General features: G+C 48.1%; 1 protein-coding gene across 3 annotated transcripts in view; it reads left to right on the forward strand.

Annotated features, from left to right (window-relative positions):
- The window catches only part of AMOT (angiomotin), a 142,432-nt gene that overhangs the window by 49,444 nt on the left and 69,772 nt on the right, over positions 1-23,216 (forward strand). For all 3 annotated transcript variants that reach the window (XM_033945976.1, XM_033945977.1, XM_033945978.1), the window contains 2 exons: positions 9,189-9,639; positions 21,448-21,592. In XM_033945976.1, the coding sequence (XP_033801867.1) occupies positions 9,189-9,639; positions 21,448-21,592 (596 nt within the window). The remainder of the gene's footprint in view (positions 1-9,188; positions 9,640-21,447; positions 21,593-23,216) is intronic.

The following is a 23,216-nucleotide window of genomic DNA, read 5'->3' on the forward strand; positions in this document are numbered from 1 at the left end:
CTGCCCCGATCTGATCTCTGCCCTGTCTCAGCCCTTCTCGTGCCTGCCCCGATCTGCTCTCTGCCCTGCCTCAGCCCTGATCTCATGCCTGCCCCGATCTGATCTCTGCCCCGTCTCAGCCCTTCTCGTGCCTGCCCCGATCTGATCTCTGCCCCATCTCAGCCCTTCTCGTGCCTGCCCTGATCTGCTCTCTGCCCCATCTCAGCCCTTCTCGTGCCTGCCCCAATCAGATCTCTGCCCTGTCTCAGCCCTTCTCGTGCCTGCCCCGATCTGCTCTCTGCCCTGCCTCAGCCCTGATCTCGTGCCTGCCCCGAACTGCTTTCTTCTCCGTCTCAGCCCTTCTCGTGCCTGCCCCAATCTGCTCTCTGCCCCGTCTCAGCCTTTCTCGTGCCTGCCCCGATCTGATCTCTGCCCTGTCTCAGCCCTTCTCGTGCCTGCCCCGATCTGCTCTCTGCCCCGTCTCAGCCCTGATCTCGTGCCTGCCCCGATCTGCTCTCTGCCCTGCCTCAGCCCTGATCTCGTACCTGCCCCGATCTGATCTCTGCCCCATCTCAGCCCTTCTCGTGCCTGCCCCAATCAGATCTCTGCCCTGTCTCAGCCCTTCTCGTGCCTGCCCCGATCTGCTCTCTGCCCTGCCTCAGCCCTGATCTCGTGCCTGCCCCGAACTGCTCTCTTCTCCGTCTCAGCCCTTCTCGTGCCTGCCCCAATCTGCTCTCTGCCTCGTCTCAGCCCTTCTCGTGCCTGCCCCGATCTGATCTCTGCCCTGTCTCAGCCCTTCTCGTGCCTGCCCTGATCTGCTCTCTGCCCCGTCTCAGCCCTGATCTCGTGCCTGCCCCGATCTGCTCTCTGCCCCGTCTCAGCCTGATCTCCTGCCTGCCCCATCTGCTCTCTGCCCTGCCTCAGCCTTGATCTCGTACCTGCCCCGATCTGCTCTCTGCCCCGTCTCAGCCCTGATCTCGTGCCTGCCCCGATCTGCTCTCTGCCCTGCCTCAGCCCTGATCTCCTACCCATCCCCATTCAGCGAGCCCATGGTTTTAACCCGCGGGTTTAAAGCAGATTAAAACCACGGGCTCGCTGTGCCAGAAAGTTAAAAAGACATTTTTAAAGTTGCTGCTCTAGTTGCATGCACAGACCATCGGGATCGCTCTCTAGTGATCCGTGCGGTGGGTGGGGAAGCGTGTCAACGATCGGCCCCATTTGCATGCAATGGCCTTTTGTGAATTCGTCGGCCTGCGTGCAATCGGGAACGGATCGGACACGGAATCAGGGGTTAGTGAATCTAGGCCTTGCACTTTGCTGTGTTACTAGGGACAAGTCACTGCAGCATAGTTGCAGAATAAGGGATAACAGATAGGGACTTGTATACTACCCTTTTCTAGTTACACAACCACATTCAAAGCGGTTTGCATTTAGTTATTCAAGCATTTTCCCTCTCTGTCCCAGTGGGCTCACAATCTATCTAATGTACCTGGGACAATTTGGGGGGGGGGGGGGATTAAGCGACTTGCGTGGGGTTTGAACCCATGACCCCATGACTTCTTCCCATTCTCTTCTTGGTTGGGCTGAGAACTTTTCAGCCACCCCCTCATATTGTGATGTCATAATGCCTCATTCCACCAATGCCTCATATTGTGATGCCATAATGCCTCATTCCACCAATGCCTAAGAGCCAACCTCATCGATGATGTCACAATGGCTTGGTTTCCCTATAAAGTCCCATTTACTAGATGTATTTGCCTCATTGAAAAGAAAAAAGTCAAGAAAAGTGTGGAATAACTTGTAAGTTTCATGGCTCCACATCTAACATAGTAACATAGTAGATGTCGGCAGATAAAGACCCGAATGGTCCATCTAGTCTGCCCAACCTGATTCAATCTAAAAATTTGTTGGTTTTTTTTTTCTTCTTCAATTACCTCTGGAATAGAGTCAGTCTGAATGTATAATGCGGCTGGTATTTATGCCTAAGGGCTGCAGACGGGCCAGTTTTCGGGATTTTCCTCATATGCTGTCTCATGCATGTTCATTCAAGATATCCAAGTTGCGTCCTTTTGAGGGCTGGGGGAGAGGGACCGATGCTGAAAACCTCGCGATAGAGCCAATGGGAAAATACTGTGGCAAGTAAATTACTGCTGTATCTAAATCCGCAAATAGAACAAAACACAAAAGACCCCCCTCTCATCAATACTGGGCAAGTTTCTCAAATAATATCATCATATAACATTTAAAGGCTTTTAAATATTTAAATGTGCTCATAAGCTCTTCAGCAAGGCGCCAAATCCGCGGCATTTAAATCCGCGGCAGTAATCCGCAGCTCTTGCTAAATGCCACCTTTCTTGATGGTGCCCGAGCAGCGACGCAGGCAAAAGAGCATGCCGTCAGCATTTTGCAGTCGGACGTAGTTATCAAATATTAATGTAACCCAGCAGCGTCAGCATTTCTAGCATTTTGGGGGGTAAATGGAGCTCACTCTGAGGAAAAGAATATTACCAGCAGATGAGTTCTTAGTTGGGCTCTTTTATTTGGAAGCGATGTTGCCATGTGGCTGTCTGGTAAGGTTTGCCTTTTTGTGTACGATACCAAAATCTGCAAAAGGGGTAGATAACCCTGGTTGTGTGACTGACACGAGGAAGGAAGTAGCAAAGCTTGAAGAATGGTCCAGAATTTGGCATAATATAGTAGATGACGGCAGATAAAGACCCGTATGGTCCACCCAGTCTGCCCAACCTGATTCAATGTAAAAATTTGTTGATTTTTTTTTTTTTTCTTCTTCTTAGCTATATCTAAGATTTAATGCTAAAAAATGCCACTGGGTCGTGCATTTGGGCTACAGAAACCTAAGGGAGCAGTACAATAGAAGTAGGAGCAGGACTTTGCGGGGGGAGGAGGGGAAGGTTTGTATTGACGATCTAAAGATTTTGCCAAACAGATAGAAAAGGTAACGGGAAAAGTCAGTGGGATGCTTGGGTGCATAGGGAGAGGAATGGCCAACAAGGAAAAATCTGGTGGATCCTCATTGGGGCTACTGTACACAGTTCTAGAGACTGTACCTTCGAAACGATGTAGAAAAATGGCCAGTTTGTCGTAAATTGATTGGGGCAGACTTAGATTTCAGGCGAGACAGAGGGAGATATGACAGAGACGTTTAAATACCTCCATGGTATAAATACACAGGAGGAAGGCTTCATTCGTTGGAAAGGACGCTCTGGGATGAGGTTTCATTGGAACCAGTGGAAAGTCTTCTTCACAGAAAGGGGGGGGGAAGGAGGGTGGTGGAGACCAATTCTAAACTTGTGAAAGCATGGGCCAAGCACTTAGTATCACTAAGGGGGTAGGAATAGGGTTACCATTTTTCGGGCCGCAAAAATCCGGACACGTGGCCCCGCCCTGTTCTGCCTTTGGCTCCACCCCTTTCCGCCCCAGCCCCTCCCCCACAAACCTCCTCTCTCCTTCCCCCGACAAGCTCCGGCTGTGTCCGGAGAGCCTGAAGCATGCGCAGATGTGTGTGTGACGTCGTCCGTGCATTTTCAGATGCCCTCCGGATGCGGCTGGAGCTCGTTGGGGCTTTCTAAAACCCAGACAAACTGCCAGGTTTTGGAAAGTCCCCAGCCATTCCGCTAAAAAAAAAAAAAAAAGAAAAGTCATGTCTGGGTTTCCCCCGGGTGTCTGGTAACCCTAGGGAGGAAGTGATAGATGATATGCTTGGGCAGACTGGATAAGCCATATGGTCCTTATCTGAGGTCATTCTCTATTGTTTCTTAGGAATGTTGGCAACTTGTTTTTAAAGGTGATGTATGTGTTAATATGTGGCTTGTTCGTGTCTTTCTAGGGCGGGGGTGTCAAATTCCCTCCTCCAGGGCCGCAATCCAGTCGGGTTTTCAGGATTTCCCCAATGAATATGCATGAGATCTGTTTGCATGCACTGCTTTCATTGTATGCTAATAGATCTCATGCATATTCACTGGGGAAATCCTGAAAACCTGACTGGATTGCGGCCCTCGAGGAGGGACTTTGACACCCCTGTTCTAGGGGAAGGGCTGTGGCTCACTGGTAGAGCTGCTGCCTCTGCACCAGAGGTTGCAAGATCAAATCCCAGTGCTGCTCCTTGTGACCCTGGGCAAGTCACTTAATCCTGCAGTGCCCACCACCTTGAATGCCAAAGCCACAAAAAGGCAGTCCCCATTCCCTTTCATCAAGCCCAGCATCCAACCCAGGTCCCAAGTACCTGACAGAAACCGAAAGAGTAGCAACATTCCAGAGCTGATTGTGATGTCATAAAGCCTCATTCCACCAATGCCTAAGAGCCAACCTCAGCAGTGATGTCACTATGGCTTGACTGTCCTATACTTGACTCACATAAGAACATAAGAGCTGCCACACTGGGACAGACTGAAGGTCCATCAAGCCTAGTATTAACATTACGGAGCTGAGAGTGTGATGTCATAATGCCTCATTCCACCAATGCCTAAGAGCCAACCTCAGCAGTGATGTCACAATGGCTTGATTGTCCTGTACTTGGCTCAGATAAGAATTGCCATACTGGGACAGACCAAAGCTGCTGCCTCTGCACCCAGAGGTTGCGAGATCAAATCCCAGTGCTGCTCCTTGTGACCCTGGGCAAGTCACTTAATCCTCCAGTGCCCACCGCTTTGAATGTCGGCTTTGAAATACAAGTCCCCATTACCTTTCCCTTGTGATCTGTTGTTGTGGGAGCTGTCAAAAGTGAAGGGTTGCCAGGAGTCTTGGAGTGGTGTCCCGCCCTCAGAAGGCGCAACCGTCTTTCACAGTGTGGCTTTTATCACTAGGCAAATGCCTCTCAGGGTGGTGATGAGCAGAGGTGTACTAAGGCGAGGTATTGTTGTTCTTTTAAATTATAAGCTCAGTGACGATGGGCATGCCAGGCAAGAGGAGAGTGCGAGAACAGTGACCTACATTCCTGGGATGAGAGACACATGCAGTGAGGAGAGAGCGCACAGGTTTTAAATGTAAATGCCAGCACGGTCCCTCGTGTGTAGGTGAGACTTCTGATATACCAGGCTGGGTGGGCATAGCCCTGAGGGCTCGGAACCAGCAAATTTACCAGAAGAGATGGCACGGCAGAGCATGGAAGATGCCTCAAAGAGACAGACGGCGTGAATGGTGCTAAAAGCGTACGATGCAGCTGAGGTGAAGGTACTCGAATACACGGAGAGAAAGGAGGTTGGAGGTATTGGGATGGGGGGGAAGAGTCTGTTGAAGGCGGGAAATGACATCATTCAAAGTTGCTTTCTCCAAATATAGCTGAGAAATAGCGCTGTGAAAGCAAGTTTAATTCGGTGGGATCTAGGTGGGCTTTAAAATGCTGATCTGCCATTGGCTTCCGCCATGTTTTGTTTCATTACCAGAAATAAAAGGACAGCTGGGTTAGATTCCTAAAAAGGCCATGTTTGCAGTCTGTTATAATTCATGACAGTAAAACGTTTGGATTCGGTTTCAGACAAAATCCAGTCGCGGTACCCAACTGCGTATAGACTGGATAAGACGTAGACTGGTGTGGCGTCACTGCTGGTAGGAACTGTTTTACGTCTGACGGAAGTGCCAGTTTGGGGGTGTTGTGTTGAGTAAAATGGTGTGGTAGCCGTATTAGTCTGCTTTTTATAGGTAATATATAGAAACTAGTCTTATACCCCTTCACTGCTCCCCTTATCCAGCAGCAGCCCTTCTCCCTTTTTTTTAATCTCCCTCCTGTCCAGCAGCACCTCTTTCCTGCTCCCCCAGTCCAGCAGTAGGCCTCCCTTCCTTTTTCTCCCCCGTCTCTTCCCCTGTCCATCAGCACTTCTTTCCTGCTCCCCCAGTCCAGCAGTAGGCCTCCCTTCCTTTTTCTCCCCCCGTCTCTTCTCCTGTCCTGCAGCACCCTTTACCTCGCGTCTGCCCTCTGCCGACAGCCGCCGCGACCGACAGCCTCCGCACCGCCTGAAGCTGATAAAACCCTAAGCTGCGCATGCGCACTCTTACCTGCGGGGACCTACAGCGCACGGAAAACGGGAGCACGCAGGTAAGAGTGCGCATGTGTGGCTTAGGGTTTTATTATATTAGATAAAACAAAGACAGGAAGGAAATAAGGTAATACCTTTTTTTATTGGACTATTGATTAGCTTTCGAAGGTGACCCTTCAGATCAGAAATAAGCAGGGTGTATAAGTGAAACATCAAAGCATTCCAATGACGGTCTCGCAAGAAGAGAGGAGGGACTGGGCAAGGTGAGAAATGCAGAGGGATGGTAGTGGGGAGGTGACGGAGATATGGATGGGTGATAAGAAGGTGACAAAGCAGTATAGTTTTATGGTTGGTAATTTGATAGAAAATCGAGATCTTTTAAGTCCTGTCTAGTGGGTGTCAAAATATTTTATCGTTTTGATTTCAAAGGTCACAAGTTTCCTGGATTGTCTTAAAATTTCCTTGTAGTATTCTCACCGTTGCTGTATTGGAAGAAAGTTTGGGATTTCTTCCATAATACCGCTAGCATTTTGCTACGATTTTTACTTTTTGATATCGCAGTATAAAGCAAATAAGATCTTGTATCAATATTCAGTGGCAGTTTGTGTTGAAATTGCTACTTTTTTTTTTCCTAACTTGATGCCGTCTCCTGGGATCTGATTTTATGATCACTTAATTGCGAAATACGTGTTTGGTTGGAGATTGTTAGAAGCCGTAGAAAGCCTTTGAAGTGTTCACAGCTGAATTGCTTTGACTTAAAAAATTAATATTGTGTCTCCAATAGCGTCTCCTTAGTGAGGATATGTAGTTAATCCTTCACATTCTTGCTCAGGATGGGATCTACAAATATTCTGTCCACTTAAAACAGGGGTCTCAAAGTCCCTCCGAGGGCCGCAATCCAGTCAGGTTTTCAGGATTTCCTCCATGAATATGTATGAGATCTATGTGCATGCACTGCTTTCAATGCATATTCATTGGGGAAATCCAGAAAACCCGACTGGATTGCGGCCCTCGGAGGGACTTTGAGATCCCTGCATTATACATATGGAGGGTAATTCTAGACCAGAGGTGGGCAACTCCAGTCCTCGAGGGCCGCGATCCAGTCGGGTTTTCAAGATTTCCCCAATGAATATGCATGAGATCTATGTGCATGCACTGCTTTCAATGCATATTCATTGAGGAAATCCTGAAAACCCGACTGGATTGCGGCCCTCAAGGAGGGACTTTGAGATCCCTGACTTAACATATGATATACGATTATGATGGAGTGTGTGTGTTGAGTGTGTTTATTGAGTGTGTGTGTGGGGGGTTGATATTATTTTTAAGAAAAAGATCATGGCTGAAAATTCTTGATTTTGAAGGTATTAATATTATGATTAACTGATGGATAATTCTATATAGAAATTGATATATTTTTTTAATATAAAGAGGTTTTTAATAAACAGTATGTTGAAAATGTTTTTAAAAAAAACTCCAGTAATCATCACTGAACCAAAATAGCAAAGCTATTGCATTAAGATGTCTAGAACAGTGAGAAGTAAATAGCCCATACGAACTGTTTTACAAGCAAGTGTCAAAATAACCCAGGGACGCTCAGAATGGTTTACATGAATTTATTCAGGTACTCAAGCATTTTTCCCTGACTGTCCCGGTTAAATGGGGGGGATTAAGTGACTTGCCCAGGGTCACAAGGAACAATGTGGATTTGAACCCACAACCTCAGGGTGCTGAGGCTGTAACTCTCCCTTGTAACATCAGATTTTATTTTGAATATAGGGTTCATAGACAACGGTGCGATAGACAAAGACGCGCCCGGACAATTGAGCGCAGCGTGGAGGCGCGCGCCGCTCAAAATTACTGTTTTTAGGGGCTCCGACGGGGGGTTTTGTTGGGGAACCCCCCCACTTTACTTAATAGACATCGCGCCGGCGTTATGGGGGGTTTGGGGGGTTGTAACCCTCCACATTTTACTGTAAACTGAAGTTTTTCCCTAAAAACAGGGAAAAAGTTAAGTTTTCAGTAAAATGTGGGGGGTTACAACCCCCCACACCCCCCACAACGCGGCGCGATGTCTAGTAAGTAAAGTGGGGGGGTTCCCCCCCACACACCCCCCGGCGGAGCCCTAAAAACAGTAATTTAGAGTGGTGTGCGCCTCCGCGCTGCGCTCAATTGTCTGGGCGCGCCTTTGTCCCGGCGCGCTTTTGACCTGACACCGAATATAGTATATACCCCAAATTTCTAAACAGAGACAACTGAGATCAAAAGAAGAAAAAGGAAAACGTGCTTTTGTGAGTGATTTGTTGTAAAAATATGATAATAAAGGGTTCATTTTTTTTTTTAATTTTTTTATTTAAAAATCTTAGTATGTGCTAATGGAATTAGCACATGCTAAAATGCTAAGAAGCCCATTTTATACCTGTTTTATTAACCCCCTCCCCCTTTTACGAAACCACGTTGGGCTTTTTTTATTGCTGGCCATGGCGGTTTTAGCTCTGATGCTCATAGTATTCCTATGAGCGTTGGACGTAATACCGCCACAGCTGACGCGGCTTCATAAAAAAGGGAGCAGGGGTAAAAGAGCCCCTAAATATCCTGTACAGTGTAATTTGACTTTTTGAAATGGGCCGTAAATCGCAAAACCAAAAGATAAAGCCCTTAAACTTGTTCTAGGATTAGATGAATTTGCCAAGGTGGGTGCTAGATCACAGTTATTTGGAATTGGGGGCTGGTATAGATGTCTTGCTGGGCGCTATTTGTCTTTTTGACAGGCTGCGGGAGTAGCAGAGTTTCTCTATCTCGGTGTCAAGGCTGTGCAGCACCCATTCCACTTTGAAAATGTTCCAGTATTGTGGCATTTTCAAATAACGGGAAAAAAAGGGAGGGTCTGTGCTGTGCCTGTAGCGTACGCTCCACTTGTCCCAGGCAGCTGTCCATCAAGATGTGAATTCTAGAAATATGGATGACACGCTCATGGTTCATTGTGGTGGTGGGATTAGAACTTGTATCTCCTCCAAGTTTAACAGCTGTGTGGCCCTGCCTTGTCTTGTGAGGCCAGCAGGGAAATTAGCCAGTGATTTAATGATCTATGTAAGCTTGGTTTGGCATGGATGCCTCAATGCAGTGATGCATACATACGTTTTCTCCGTGGCGTGTGGTTTGACTGAGGCCTGCACCAGGAAATCCCTGTGTTCAGTTTGTTCATTTGCTGTTTTGCAGGCAGAATCAGGATTTTCCACAGCAGCAGAGGTTCCCACATCATCACAGTCCCACGTCCTCGCTCGCGTCGCTAGGCTCTCTGACCTTCCTTCAGTCTCCACCACCGTCCTCGGGGGCGGCGTCCCAGCATCAACAGCTCCTGTCTCCGAGCCAGGGGGACTTCTTCCCTGGGCCCCAGCGGTCCCAGCTGCTTTGTTTCTCCAACCAAGCCCATCAGGGAGATCCCTGCCGCCTGTCCCAGCCTTTCCTGAATCAACAGCAGCAGTCGGGGGATTCCTACTACATCATGCCAAGACCTCAGCAGCTCCCTTCTCCTTATCAGCAGATGCAAGGGGACCCCTTTGCTATCGTGTCCAGGGCCCAGCAGATGGTGGAGATCTTGTCTGAGGAGAATAGATCCCTGCGACAGGAACTGGACGGATGTTATGAGAAGGTCACAAGGTTACAGAAGGTAAAGTTTTCTCTGCTGGCAAGGCCAAAGCTATAATCTTAATATGGCTCCTAAAATACTTTCTCTGTCTCTTTCTCCCATTTGAAATTGGGATGGATAGGTAGAAAGTTGAATGTCGTTCAACCTGATTTAATTTAATTAATTTGAGCAGACATTTTTAAGGTGGGAAACGGAGTGTCACACTATTTCAAAATAATATAAACTCAGACCCGATAGCAATCAACAAATAATACATTAGAGAATCCGCTATAATAAAACCGTTAGCGCATATGCGCATTTCAGTCTCCATGCCTCCATGCACTGTGCTCTGTGATCCGTGTGTCTGTGTTGCTGCATGCACAGTAGGAGCCTGCGGCGGTTTCTCCATCAGCCTTCATCCTCATGCACATACGCAGCAATGGCTTCCCCCCTCCAACACCCCAGCCAGCCTGTGCCTCGACGAACGGCAAACGTCCAGGCCTCTAGGGGTCAAGGCACCGCTGCCAGGTGCACACACAGGAAGGAGCCGGAGGTAAAAGGGAGGAGAGCTGCGATTGGACATCTTGCCTGAGAGAGAAAGAAAGAAAGACAGACAGCTGGCTGGGAGAGAGACAGAAAGAAAGAAAAAGACAGAGAGACAGAAAGAAAGAAAAAGACAGACAGACAGACAGCGGGCAGGGATAGACAGAAAGACAGACAGACAGCGGGCTGGGAGAGAGACAGAAAGAAAGAAAAAGACAGACAGCGGGCAGGGAGAGACAGAAAGAAAGACAGACAGTGGGCAGGGAGACAGAAATAAAGACGGACAGAAAGAGGGCCAAGGAGAGAGACAGACAGAAAGAAAGAAAGACAGACACACAGAAAGACAGGGGGCCAGGGAGAGAAACAGAAAGAAAGAAATACAGACAGACAGGGGGCCAGGAAGAGATGAGGGCAGGGAGAGAGAAAGAAAGACAGAAAGAAAGAAGGCCTCAGTGCCCCATTGTGCTATAAGTCTACACATCTATTCTAGCACCCGTTAATGTAACGGGCTTAAACACTAGTATAAAATAAAACCCTAGTAATCTCAGTCTGGACGTCCCCCAATACCCCTAAACCATAAACACATTAAACCATCCCTTCCAAATTAAATACTCAAAAGTAGTAATCTTCACAAATTATCCATGGTTTTAAGGAAGAGCCACATTTTTAAAGACTTCTGAAACTGTAAATACCCAGATTCTGTTTTCAGATCCTGCAGAATAATAATAATAATCATAGGGATCCTAACTAGTAGAGCTGCATTTCGATTAAAATTTTTAATTATGATTAATTGTGTACTCTAGACAAGTCACTTAACCCTTCATTGCCTCAGGTACAGGGGCAATGAAGGGTTAAGCACTTTGTAACCACAGAGAGGCTATATCAAGTCCAGTCCCCCTTCCCTTTAGGTCTGATAATCTCCCTCCTTTCTATCCTCAGCTCAAACATTCTTCCTTCTCTCTCTCCTTTTCCATCTAGCATTTCCACATTCTCAACCCCTTTCCATCAGTATCTCCCTCGTCTGTCTCTTCCCTCTTCCATCCGGGCTTCTGTCTCCCTCCATCTATATAGCTGATCACCCCCTCCCCTTTCCATCCAGCATTTCCCCTCTCTCCCCTTTCCTCCCCCTCACCTTTCATCCAGCATCTCCCCTTTAACTTCTTCCGTTCCATCATCTCCCTCCTTCCTGTACCCCACTCCCCAAGATCTGCCCTCTCTCCCCCTATCTGTAATCTGTCTTCCTACTTCTATACAGAATCTACCCCCTCTCTCCCCATCCCAAACCATTTCCTTTACCTTCTGCCCCTCTCTCTCCTCCCATCCACTTCTACCAGTGTCAACCCCCCTCTCCCTCAACCCTTTTCCAAGAGTGTCCGCCCCTTCTTCTACCCACCCCATATCCACCAGCATCTGCTACCTCTCTCTCCCCCACCCCACATACACCAATTTTGGCCCTCTAGCATCCCCACCGCTGTTGATTTCCCCAAGCAACAGCGGCAAAATGAAACAAAACTGGCTATGGGACCTTCCCATACATATCCTGGCTGGTGGCTTTGCCCTGAAAGAAGTGATGGCGGGCCGGCAGCTGCGGGTATATATGAGAAGGTACCGTAGCCAGTTTTTTCAGTATGTTGCTGCACAAGATGGAAAAGCGATACCGAAGGGGTGCTGGTTCCAACTTCCCCGGCTGTGCGGTGGGACTGAACAGCAGTGTGACCTCCTGCTAAAAGGTGTGTGGCTGCGTGACCGTGTAGCCGCACAGCTTAGAGGGAACATTGGCACCAAGCAGAGCCAAGGGGTGCACGGTCTAAAACCAGAAAGGCAGAAAAGAACTACAGTATTGTACTAGGACAAGCAACGTCCATTCTCGCAATACTATAAAGAGCAAGAGGAGAGTGAGCAGAGTTAAGAGAAGAGCTCAGACTGACACAGTAAGAAAAAAAAAATGGCAGGAAAAAGTAATGTTGTTTTCGGTTGTCAGGATTAGAATATGCCCATTTTTAAATGTCCATTTCAAAATCTCTGCCGATTCTGGAGCTCGGGCGTACTAGTTTGAAATTTGTTCAACTTAGGGGTTGCATGAGTTGAAGTTCAGAAACAGGACATTTGATCTGGATTTCTAGTTTAATAATAATAATCAGTTTATATATTGCAAGGCCGTAAAGTTCTATGCGGTTTACAATAGTTAAAATAAAAAACAATAAAAGAAGAACTAAAAAAGTTTAAAGCCAATAATTAGAGACACTAAAATGATCAAAATAGTGCATAATAAAATTTTTACGAATTAGCTGCCTAAATACTTTGAAAACAGATATGTTTTTAGATGTCTCCTAAATTCCTCATAAGTGTCAGTAAGCAAAAGCAATTGTTCTAAATCCTTCCCCCCCACCCCAAATATGAGCTCAAGGTACTGCTGGGTTCAAGCCCACGAGCCATTTCCCTGTCCAAATGTCAATCTTATCTGAGGCAACTGAGGCTGAGGTGACGTTCCCGAGATCACAACGGGTAGCAGCGGACCACGAATTTTGGCTTCCTTGCTTCATAAACTAAGCACTAATGCTGGGTTTTGCTAAACCTTGGAAGCACTGGCGTAGTAAGTGGTGGTGGTTGTGGGGGAGGCGGTCCGCCCAGGGCGCTGTCTTGGCGAGGGCACAGGCACCCGCCCGCCTCTCTGCGCCACGTCCCTTCTCCTGTACCTATGTAACATTCCTGGCGCCAGCGTCAGCTCTTCCTTTGATGTCACTTCCTGGACCCGCGCCTTGGAAGCGATTTCGGAGGAAGAGCTGATGCGACCGCAGCTTGGGGGAGGGTTGCTGCTCCCGCCAGGAATGCTACAGAGGTGTGGGGGTGGGGAAGGGGTGTCACCCTCGCTACCCACTGCTCGGAACAGCTTCTGGCTCATAGGAACTGAATGAGCATCGCAGCACTTAACCTTGCCGGGCCGCGGTAGGAAGCTCTTGCATGGTTTAGTAAAAAGAGCCCTAAGTTACGCCTTCAAACAGAATTCTGATTATTATTATTTTTTTTTTTTTAATTAACTTAAATCAGTGTAACGCAAACCGTGTGCGCCACGGCAAATTCCAGGTGTGCTGCGAGATGCCCGAGGAAGAGGGGCGCCAGCTGACTCACAGCGAGAAGCACGTCTTATAGGCAGTCAGCCAGCGCCGGTGCCTCTCCAGCCGTCCACACCTCTCCCTCTCCAGAACCCCACCGCGGGCGCCAATAGGAATCTCAGGGGCCGTGACTAGAACACACCCGCGCGTGCGCGGACGTCTACGCAATGACGTCGCACGTCGCGTGTCCAGGTTTCCTCCAGGGGTGACCCAGTGTTTAGTGTACTGCGGCTTTAGAAAGTTTGCGGCACACGGGCTTAAATGAAAGCCTTCAAGCGAAAAGTGATGTCGTTAAGGTGCAACGACTCTTTTTTGCCACCATTTGAAAAACAAAGGTGGTGGGGGGGGGGTGAAGCTTGTAGAATGAAACTGATGCATAAGTGCTGGGATAAACAACCTCCGATCGTTACAATACAGGTTTTTCTGTTCTGGGTTTTGATTTTTTTAGTTTTCCATTTTATGATGTAATTTTCCCTCCCATCTGGAATCTTTCACCACGCATTAAGGGCTCGTTTCTCCTCTGGCACATTTCCCTTCTGGCTTCCATCAGACGTTTTGACGGAGCCTGACAACTCCCTTCTAATCAGGGAGCTGCGTGCCTCACTCTCTTTCCCTCCCCCGCTCCTGGCAGCTTTGCTTTTAATGTTAATGCCACAGATTCCCTGGCTAACTTTTATGCGATGTGAACCGCCATCCACCCCTCCCCCCCCCAAGTGCACATCCAGATGTGACGACAGCACTGTGTTTGGGCTCTGTGAATTTGGTCACAGTGCAAGCAGTAGGGGTGGTCGTATTTTGAGGAAAGGGGGGAGTTTGAGGAAGCGTTGTGGAGGAGTTGGGACAAAGCTGGGGGGGGGGGTTTACGTCAACACATGGATGTGACGGTTCATAGACAACCCCGCGAAAGACAAAGGCGCGCGCCGACAACTGAGCGCAAGACGGAGGTGCACGCTGAAGAAAATTACAGTTTTTAGGGGCTCCGACGGGGGGTTTTGTTAGAAACATAGAAACATAGAAAAAGACGGCAGAAAAGGGCTATAGCCCACCAAGTCTGCCCATTCCAAATACCCGCCCTCTGGTTTCACTCCCCTAGGGATCCCCTTTGAATATCCCATCTTCTCTTAAAGTCCGACACGCTGTTGGCCTCAATCACCTGCAGTGGGAGTTTGTTCCAATGATCCACCACTCTTTCAGTGAAGAAGTATTTTCTGGAGTCGCTATGGAACTTCTCTCCCCTGATTTTTAGCGGATGCCCCCTGGTGGTCGAGGGTCCCATGAGGTAGAAGATATATTCTTCCAACTCGATACGGCCCGTGATGTACTTAAATGTTTCAATCATATCACCCCTCTCTCTTCGTTCCTCAAGTGAGTACAGCCTCAGTTTATTCAGTCTTTCTTCATACGTGAGATCCTTGAGCCCCCAGACCATCTTTGTGGCCATTCGCTGAACCGACTCGATTCTCTGCACATCCTTCCGGTAGTGTGGTCTCCAGAATTGAACGCAATACTCCAAGTGAGGCCTCACCATGGACCTGTACAGCGGCATCATAACTTCAGGTCTCCTGCTGACAAAACCTCTACGAATACAACCCATCATTTGCCTTGCCTTGGAGGTAGCCTTCTCCACTTGATTTGCAACCTTTATGTCATCACTAATGATCACCCCTAGATCACGTTCCGTCGTGGTCCTGGCCAAGGTCTCACCATTTAGTATGTAAGTTCTGTGCGGGTTTTTCTTACCCAGGTGCATTACCTTACACTTTTTAGCATTGAAGCCTAGTTGCCATGTTGCCGACCACCGTTCAAGCAGTAGTAGATCTTGCGTCATATTATCAGGTAAAATGCTTTTACCTACTATGTTGCAAAGTTTGGCGTTGTCGGCGAACATTGATACCTTTCCTCTAAGTCCTCGGGTAATATCTCTTATGAATAAGTTGAATAGAATCGGGCCCAAGACCGAGCCCTGCGGCACTCCACTGATCACGCCTGACGTTTTGGAAGGGGTACCGTTTACCACCACCCTCTGAAGTCTACCACTCAGCCAATCCTCAACCCATGTAGTTAGAGTGTTCCCTAACCCTATTGATTTCAGTTTGTTCAATAATCTTCGGTGTGGGACGCTATCAAAAGCTTTACTGAAGTCCAAATACACCACATCCATTGATTCTCCGGCATCTAGCTGCCTAGTAACCCAGTCAAAAAAAACCAATCAGGTTAGATTGGCAGGATCTGCCCTGGGTGAATCCGTGCTGGTGTGGATCACGTAGGTTTTCTTCGTCTAGGATCATGTCGAGATGTCGTTTGATCAGTGTTTCCATGAGCTTGCACACTATAGACGTGAGACTCACTGGTCTGTAGTTTGCCGTCTCTGTCCTGCATCCCTTTTTGTGGAGTGGGATAACGTTGGCGGTTTTCCAGTCCAAGGGGACTCTTCCTGTGCTTAGGGAGAGATTGAAAAGAACAGATAATGGTTCTGCCAGGACTTCACTCAATTCTCTTAGTACTCTGGGATGTAGGTTGTCTGGTCCCATAGCTTTATCTACTTTGAGTCTTGATAGTTCGTAGTAGACGCAACTGGGTGTAAACTCGAAATCTTGAAACGGGTCCTTCTGGTTGTTGGGGAGCCCCCCCAGTTTACTTAATAGAGATCGCGCCGGCATTGTGGGGGTTTGGGGGGTTGTAACCCCCCATATTTTACTGTAAACTTAACTTTTTCCCTAAAAACAGGGAAAAAGTGAAGTTTTTAGTAAAATGGGGGGTTACAACCCCCAAACCCCCCACAACGCCCCCACAACGCGGCACGATCTCTATTAAGTAAAGTGGGGGGGTTCCCCCCACCCACCCCCCGTTGGAGCCCTAAAAACAGTAATTTTCTACGGTGCGCGCCTCCGCGCTGCGCTCAATTGTCTGCGCGCGCCTTTGTCCCGGCGCGCTTTTGACCTGACACCAGATGGGTTCATAGACAACCCCGCGAAAGACAAAAGCACGCACCGACAACTGACCCCCACGCCCCCCCCCCCCCCCCGTCGGAGCCCTAAAAACAGTAATTTTCTGTGGCACGCGCCTCCACGCTGCGCTCAATTGTCTGCGCGCGCCTTTGTCCCGGCGCGCTTTTGACCTGACACCGGATGTGACATGAGGTAGAATCTTAAACGGTGGAATAAACTTCCCCAGCATCTCTGCTTGCAAACCTTGATACCTCAATTAAAAATTGACCTTTTTTAAAAAATTCTCTGATGCAGTGGAGTGGAGGAATGACCTAATGGTTGAAGTGGCTGCCTCGGCAGCCTGACGTTGTGGGTTCAATTCCTGTGCTTCTCCTTGGGCAGGTCACTTAACCCGCCATCGCCCCTGGTGTCAGATATTAGGGCAAATTCTTAAAAGAGTACCTGACTACTTGTAAGCGTAAACCGCCTTGAGTGAATCGCTTCATAAAGGCAGTTAATAAATCAAAATAAGACTGCAGCACAGCCCCTCCCCACTGTCCTCTCTGGAAATGTATCAGTGCCCGCGGATTCGGTTATTCGTGATTTTCTTTAAAAATTTTTTTTAAAGAAACGCTGCATTCCAGACCTTTCCCAGACTTTACCTGGTGGTCTAGCGGCGACGCGGGGCAGGATCGATCGTCCTATGCTCTTGCCCCCGTGCAGAGCCGTCATCAAAATGGCTGGTCTGAGTCGCGGGGGTGGGTCAGAGCCGGCCCTGAAAGTTATCCGCGATATTTCAATATTCGCGGGCCGGCTGTGCCCCTAACCCCCGCGAGGGTCTGCTCTATTTCTCTCCCCCTCTTCCTGCACTATCATTGTCATATCAACTTAAGCACTCCACCTCCTCCCCCCCCCCCATTTTAAATTGTAAGCTGCCTAGACATATCCATTGATAGGTGGGAGAGTCTATTTTTAATAAACTTGTAGACATACAGAAAGGGTAATTGTGTGCAAAGGCATAGTAGGGGGGGAGGCGACAATCTGCCCCGAGGCGTCGTCTTGGTGGGGGCTCTGGCATCTGTCCTCCTTTCCTCTCCGGCCCCCCGCTCCTTCCCACTCCTCCCCCTGCTGCACACGCTCCTTCACTCCCCCCCCCCCCCATCAGACCTCTAGCTCTTTGCCAGTGTGAGCAAAAACTCCGACCTGCTCCTTGCACCAGCGTCAGACGCCACTTCTGGGTCCCGCACCTAGGAAGTGACATTTAGAGGGAAAGCTGGCAAAATTGTTTAACTTGAAGCAGCTGTTTATAGAGTTAAGAACATAAGAATTGCCGCTGCTGGGTCAGACCAGTGGTCCATCATGTCCAGCAGTCTGCTCCAGCGGCGGCCCTTAGGTCAAAGACCAGCGCCCTAACTGAGACTAGACCTACCTGCGTACGTTCTGGTTCAGCAGGAACTTGTCCAACTTTGTCTTGAATCCCTGGAGGGTGTTTTCCCCTATAACAGCCTCCGGAAGAGCGTTCCAGTTGTATAATCCACGTTCCGTTGGTGTTCTCGACCCATCTCATTTCTGTACTCGTCGCTGAGAATATACCGTGTTTGTTGTTACTTGCTTGTATGTTGTTTCAAGTTGACAAATAAAGTTAAAAAAAAAAAAAAAAGAGGGAGAGCTGACGCGGGCAGCAAGTTGGTGATGATGCTCGTGACGAGAAAGTTAAAGCGGTGCGGAGAAGGGGTGCACGGAGAAGAGGGTGGGGGGAGGGGCGCCTCTCACCCTCGTACGCCACCGATTGTGGGATGGGGAGGGAAGAAGGTAGAGGGGGAGACGTTTGAGAGATTGACGTCTCAGTTTCAAGTTGTATTCATTCTTGATATACCGCTTTACATTCCTAAGTGGTTTACATCATGCAATGGTAAAAAAAATGTTAAAACTCAGTAAAATAGGGACAATTACGTACACACATACACTGTTAGACAAATCACATAAACAACCTCACAAGTTTCAAGTTTAAGTTTATTATAAAAAATTTTAAACCGCTTAATCAGGTTTCAAAGCAGTGTACAATTACATAAAAACAAATTTAAAAGTTAGAAAAACCAAACGATACCAAAATAAACATAGTAACATAGTAGATGACGGCAGATAAAGACCCGAATGGTCCATCCAGTCTGTCCAACCTGATTCAATTTAAATTTAAAAATTTTTTTTCTTAGCTATTTCTGGGCAAGAATCCAAAGCTCTACCCGGTACTGCGCTTGTGTTCCAACTGCTGAAATCTCTGTTAAAACCTACTCCAGCCCATCTACACCCTCCCAGCCACTAAAGCCCTCCCCAGCCCATCCCCCACCAAATGGCCATTCACAGACACAGACCGTGCAAGTCTGCCCAGTACTGGCCTTAGTTCAATATTTACTATTATTTTCTGATTCTAGATCCTCTGTGTTCATCCCACGCTTCTTTGAACTCCGTCACCGTTTTCCTCTCCACCACCTCTCTCGAGAGCGCATTCCAGGCATCCACCACCCTCTCCGTAAAGTAGAATTTCCTAACATTGCTCTTGAATCTACCACCCCTCAACCTCAAATTATGTCCTCTGGTTTTACCATTTTCCTTTCTCTGGAAAAGATTTTGTTCTACGTTAATACCTTTCAAGTATTTGAATGTCTGAATCATGTTTTATATGCTGTTACTTATTTTTTTGCACAAAATTCACAAAGTAGACAAAATGAATCTCCACTAAATATATGCTTCGAGTGGAGGAGCAGCCTAATGGTATTATCCTAGGTTCCAAATGCTGAAGTTTCCGTCCAAGCTCACTCCAGCCTATCCAACTATACTGTTTGCAAGAAATCTACCATAAAGTCTGGCCAGTAACATCCTCAAGTTAGTGGAGTTCCCATTGATGCCCTCCCCAGCCCCATTCTACACCAAATCACCACAAGTCTGTCTAGTACCAGCCTTAGCTCTTTAATTTACATCCTTCATTTTCTAATTAGAGATCCTCTATGTTTATCAAGTTTATTTAAAATTTCTTATACTGCCCAATCAACCTTCTAGGCGGTGTACAAAGTCATAAAAACGTGTATTGACTAAAAAGAAAAACCAAGCAACCTATTTAAGATGACAGAACATCATTAAAACCAATAATTATTAAAAACATTTAAAAACAAAGACAAACAGGAACAAAAGGGAAAAGGGCAAGAACTACAATAATAGGGAACAAAACAAAAGGAAGGGTGGCTAAAAATAAAATAAAGCAATGTAGGCCTGAAAAGGACATTTAGGTCTCGAAGGCGTCAAGAAAAAGGAATGTTTATAACTTTGTCTTAAAATGATTAAGAGTTGATTCTTCCCGTAAATGGGACGGAATATTATTCCAAAGAGAGGGAGCGCTAACGGAGAAGGTGGAAGACCTCATTGTGTTGATATACTTCAGAGACGGGATAGAAAGAAGATTTTTGGCGGACGATCTTAGAAGCATTATAGGGGATAAGATTATTAATAAATTCGGGTTGGTTATTTTGTCTAGTTTTAAAAGTTAATAAAAGAATTTTATAAGTGATTAGTGTTTAAGCCGCGTTACATTAACGGGTGCTAGTAAAGCCTCCTTCCCTCACATGTCCCCTATTTTCAGCCCCAGCTCCAAACTCCTTTTTTAGCCTCCTCCACAGCCCCCTTCTCCCATCTTTTCCCTTTCAGCTTCCAGCCCCCTTTTCTCCCATGTCCCTGGCGCCTATCCATCACTGAGAAGCCCCACCCTTCCCTGCCGCAGACGGAAGCGTCCCTTTCCCCCTCTGTGGCAGCGGTTGTTTTTATTTTAGGTTTCGGCCTGGGTTTCTCCCACTCTTCCTCTCCTTCTCCTTTTGCCCCCCCCCCTCACTGGTTTGCTCTCCTGTTCTCACCCATTTTCTGCCTGGCTTTCCCTTTCTCTTCCAGTACCTGTCTTGCTGCCTTTTCCCGGCCTCCTCTCCTGTATTCCCTCGCTCTCCCTTTCTCAGTCCGGTGTTAGCGTTTCAGACCTACCTCTTTTTGATTCTGCAGCCTTCTCACTCCTGGCCAAAGTAAATGGAAGCTCAGCCTCAAGGGGGAAAACAGAGCGCGACTGGCGGCTGAGGCGGCTTCTTCCCGCCTAATCCCTGACAGACTACTAAAATTAGTACCAGCGACCGGAGCGCTTTTAGCCCTCTATCTGGGCACTTTAATGCTTCCTGAGCCTTCTTGGCTGCTCGGGGAAGACGTGGCTGCTCGGGGCAGACAGACAGCTCGTAGGAGACGGCTGCGACTGAAGGACCGGGAGCTCATGAATTGCTCTAGCTGTGCTGAAAGTCCGTGCTCCTCCCCAACGGCTTGCATTCAAGCTGCCGCGTGCTGCAAATCGAACACTGCCACGGGGTCAGATACCATGGCGGCAGGGAACATGCGGTTGTAAGTGCGCATGTGCGCTTAGGGTTTTATTATCGAGGATTCTGTGTTCTACTGGTAACCAATGAGCTTTATATACGGGGGGGGGGGGGGGGGGGTGACATGGTCAAACTTCTTTGCATGAAATATAATCTTTACTGCAGTGTTCTGTATTATCTGGAGCCTTCTTATTTCCTTTAGTCATCCCACACTTTTTTTGAATTCCATCACCGTTTTCCTCTCCACCACTTCCCGCGGGGAGGGCGTTCCAGGCATCTGCCACCCTCTCCGTGAAAATGGATTTCCAAACATCGCTCCTGAGTCTTCCTCCCTGCAACCTCAAATTATGCCCTCTAGTTTTACCATTTTCTGTTCTCTAGAAAAGATGTAAATGTGTATTTAAAAGGGTGATGCAGGAAACGCTTGGATGGAAAAGGGAACCATCTGAAATCGGTGTCTGGGATAAGGATCAGGGAAGAAGCGATAATGCTACTAGTGAGCTACATGGAACACAAGTAGTTTAGATGGAGCATAGGGCTTTAGAAAGGAATCGGTCTTTTGTGAACCAGTGGAATATCGCTCTGAAAAGTAGTATGATGAGGCTGGGGGGGGAACGGAGGGGGGGAGAGGGAAGGGGTTAACATGAACAGAATCAGAAAGGATGATCTTGAAAGTAGAGTCTAGGCCTTGGGGGGAGGAGGGGGGGTTGAATGAAATGAGCCACGATACACCACAGAACTAATTTAAACTCGGAAGCTGGAATGGCTCGGGCTTGTGTGGCGGTGGATTTTGAGTTTGGGTTCTAGAACAATCTGAACTGCTTTGACCTGGAGGCTGGAAATTAATTCTTGTATTCTTCACCACAGCTGGAAACGGAAATCCAGCAAGTTTCCGAAGCGTATGAAAACCTCGTGAAGTCATCTTCAAAGCGCGAGACCCTGGAGAAGGCCATGAGGAACAAGCTGGAGGGAGAGATTCGGAGGCTTCATGACTTCAACAGAGACCTGCGAGGTAAACTGTGGCCCCGGGAACTGTTTGGGGGTTCTGGCCAACCTATCTAATCACTGGAGCCTAGCGAAATGTTCTGTTGGCCCTGGAGAAAATGGAGTTAGAGGGCCACAGTCGATACTGGCAGATAAAGGCATATTAGTCCGTGCAGTCTCTCCGGTTATTTCTACATAAGAACGATCACACGGGGTCAGACCAAAGGTCCGTCTAGCCCAGTATCCTGTTTTCACAGTGGTCAATCCAGGACACAAGTACACTTCCTCCTCCGTATTCGCGAATTCCGTATCTACGGATTCGCTTATTCGCGGTTTTAAAACAAAAAAAAAGCATTTTCATTTTTCAGGCTAATTTAAGCCCTGTAAGCCCCCCCCTTAAGCCTTACCTGGTGGTCTAGCGGGTTTTCAGGGCAGGAGCGATCTTCCCACGCTCCTGCCCCGTGCAGATCGCTCACAGGAAATGGCCTCGAGAGACGACGGGAGCTCAAGGCAGCCATTTCCTGTGAGCGATCTGCACGGGGCAGGAGCGTGGGAAGATCGCTCCTGCCCCGAAAACCCGCTAGACCACCAGGTAAGGCTTAAGGGGGAGCTTTCATGGCTTAAAATAGCCGGGGGAAGTGGGGGTTAGGGGCAGAACCGGCCCGAATATTATTTGCGGGTCTTTAATATTCGCTCTGCCCCTAACCCCCGCGAATACGGAGGGGGAAGTGTACCTGGCAGAAACCCAAAGAGTAGCAACATTTTGTCCACGCCGTTCAGGTCATATCCCAGCCGCCATTCATTGATGTTTCACAGCTTGCAGGTATTAATTTTTTTATTTATACACTTCTTAAATCATTTGCATTTAGATATTCAGGTATTTCTCCCGATCATGTACCTGGGGCAATGGAGTGTCCATGGTGACAAGGAGCAGCACTGGGCTTGAACCTGTAGCCACAGGGTGCCGAGGCCGTGGCCCTAACCTCCGGGCCACTCCTGTCCTGTTAAGATTCTCTACTGTCCTTGCTAGATGGGCAGGCGAGTTCCCTTATTTAATCCCCCGCTGTGGGGAGAGAGCATGTGAGCGCTCTCCTTTCCGTTCATCTTTGTCTTAAATCGGCAATGAATTAGCGGGCGCTGGAACCTGATTGGAGCTCTGATGTGACTGCTTCGGCCGTGACCCCTGAAAGCCGGGAGGCAGAGAAGTGGGGATGAAGAGAGGACTCAGATTGCTCCTTTTTGCACAATCTCCCTTATTCTGGAGCTCTCCTGCAGGATAAAGTCGGTGGGACTTGGCAGCATCACAGGAAGGAGAATTCTGCACGGGGCCTTTTGGCCCTCGTGTGCTGAGAGACTCTGCTGCCCCTTTAAAAGGCTTCTAGTCGCTGGTGGGGACTACCAGAACGACAGGCACAGGCCGAGGACAACGGAGGGGGGGGCAATGCTTTGGTGCTTGTTCAGATTTGACGGTGAGGACAGTTGCCCTTTGCCTAAATGCAGACCTGCTTGGAAGTGTCCTGGGCTATGCAGTTGCCTGGTAACAACGGACTTGTCTCATCATCCAGTGGTTAGAGCTACAGCCTCAGCACCCTGAGGTTGTGGGTTCAAATCCCTCGCCGCTCCTGTGACCTGAATCCTCCCCATTGCCCCAG

This window comes from Geotrypetes seraphini, chromosome 5 (genome assembly GCF_902459505.1).
Source record: "Geotrypetes seraphini chromosome 5, aGeoSer1.1, whole genome shotgun sequence".
Taxonomy (NCBI): domain Eukaryota; kingdom Metazoa; phylum Chordata; class Amphibia; order Gymnophiona; family Dermophiidae; genus Geotrypetes; species Geotrypetes seraphini.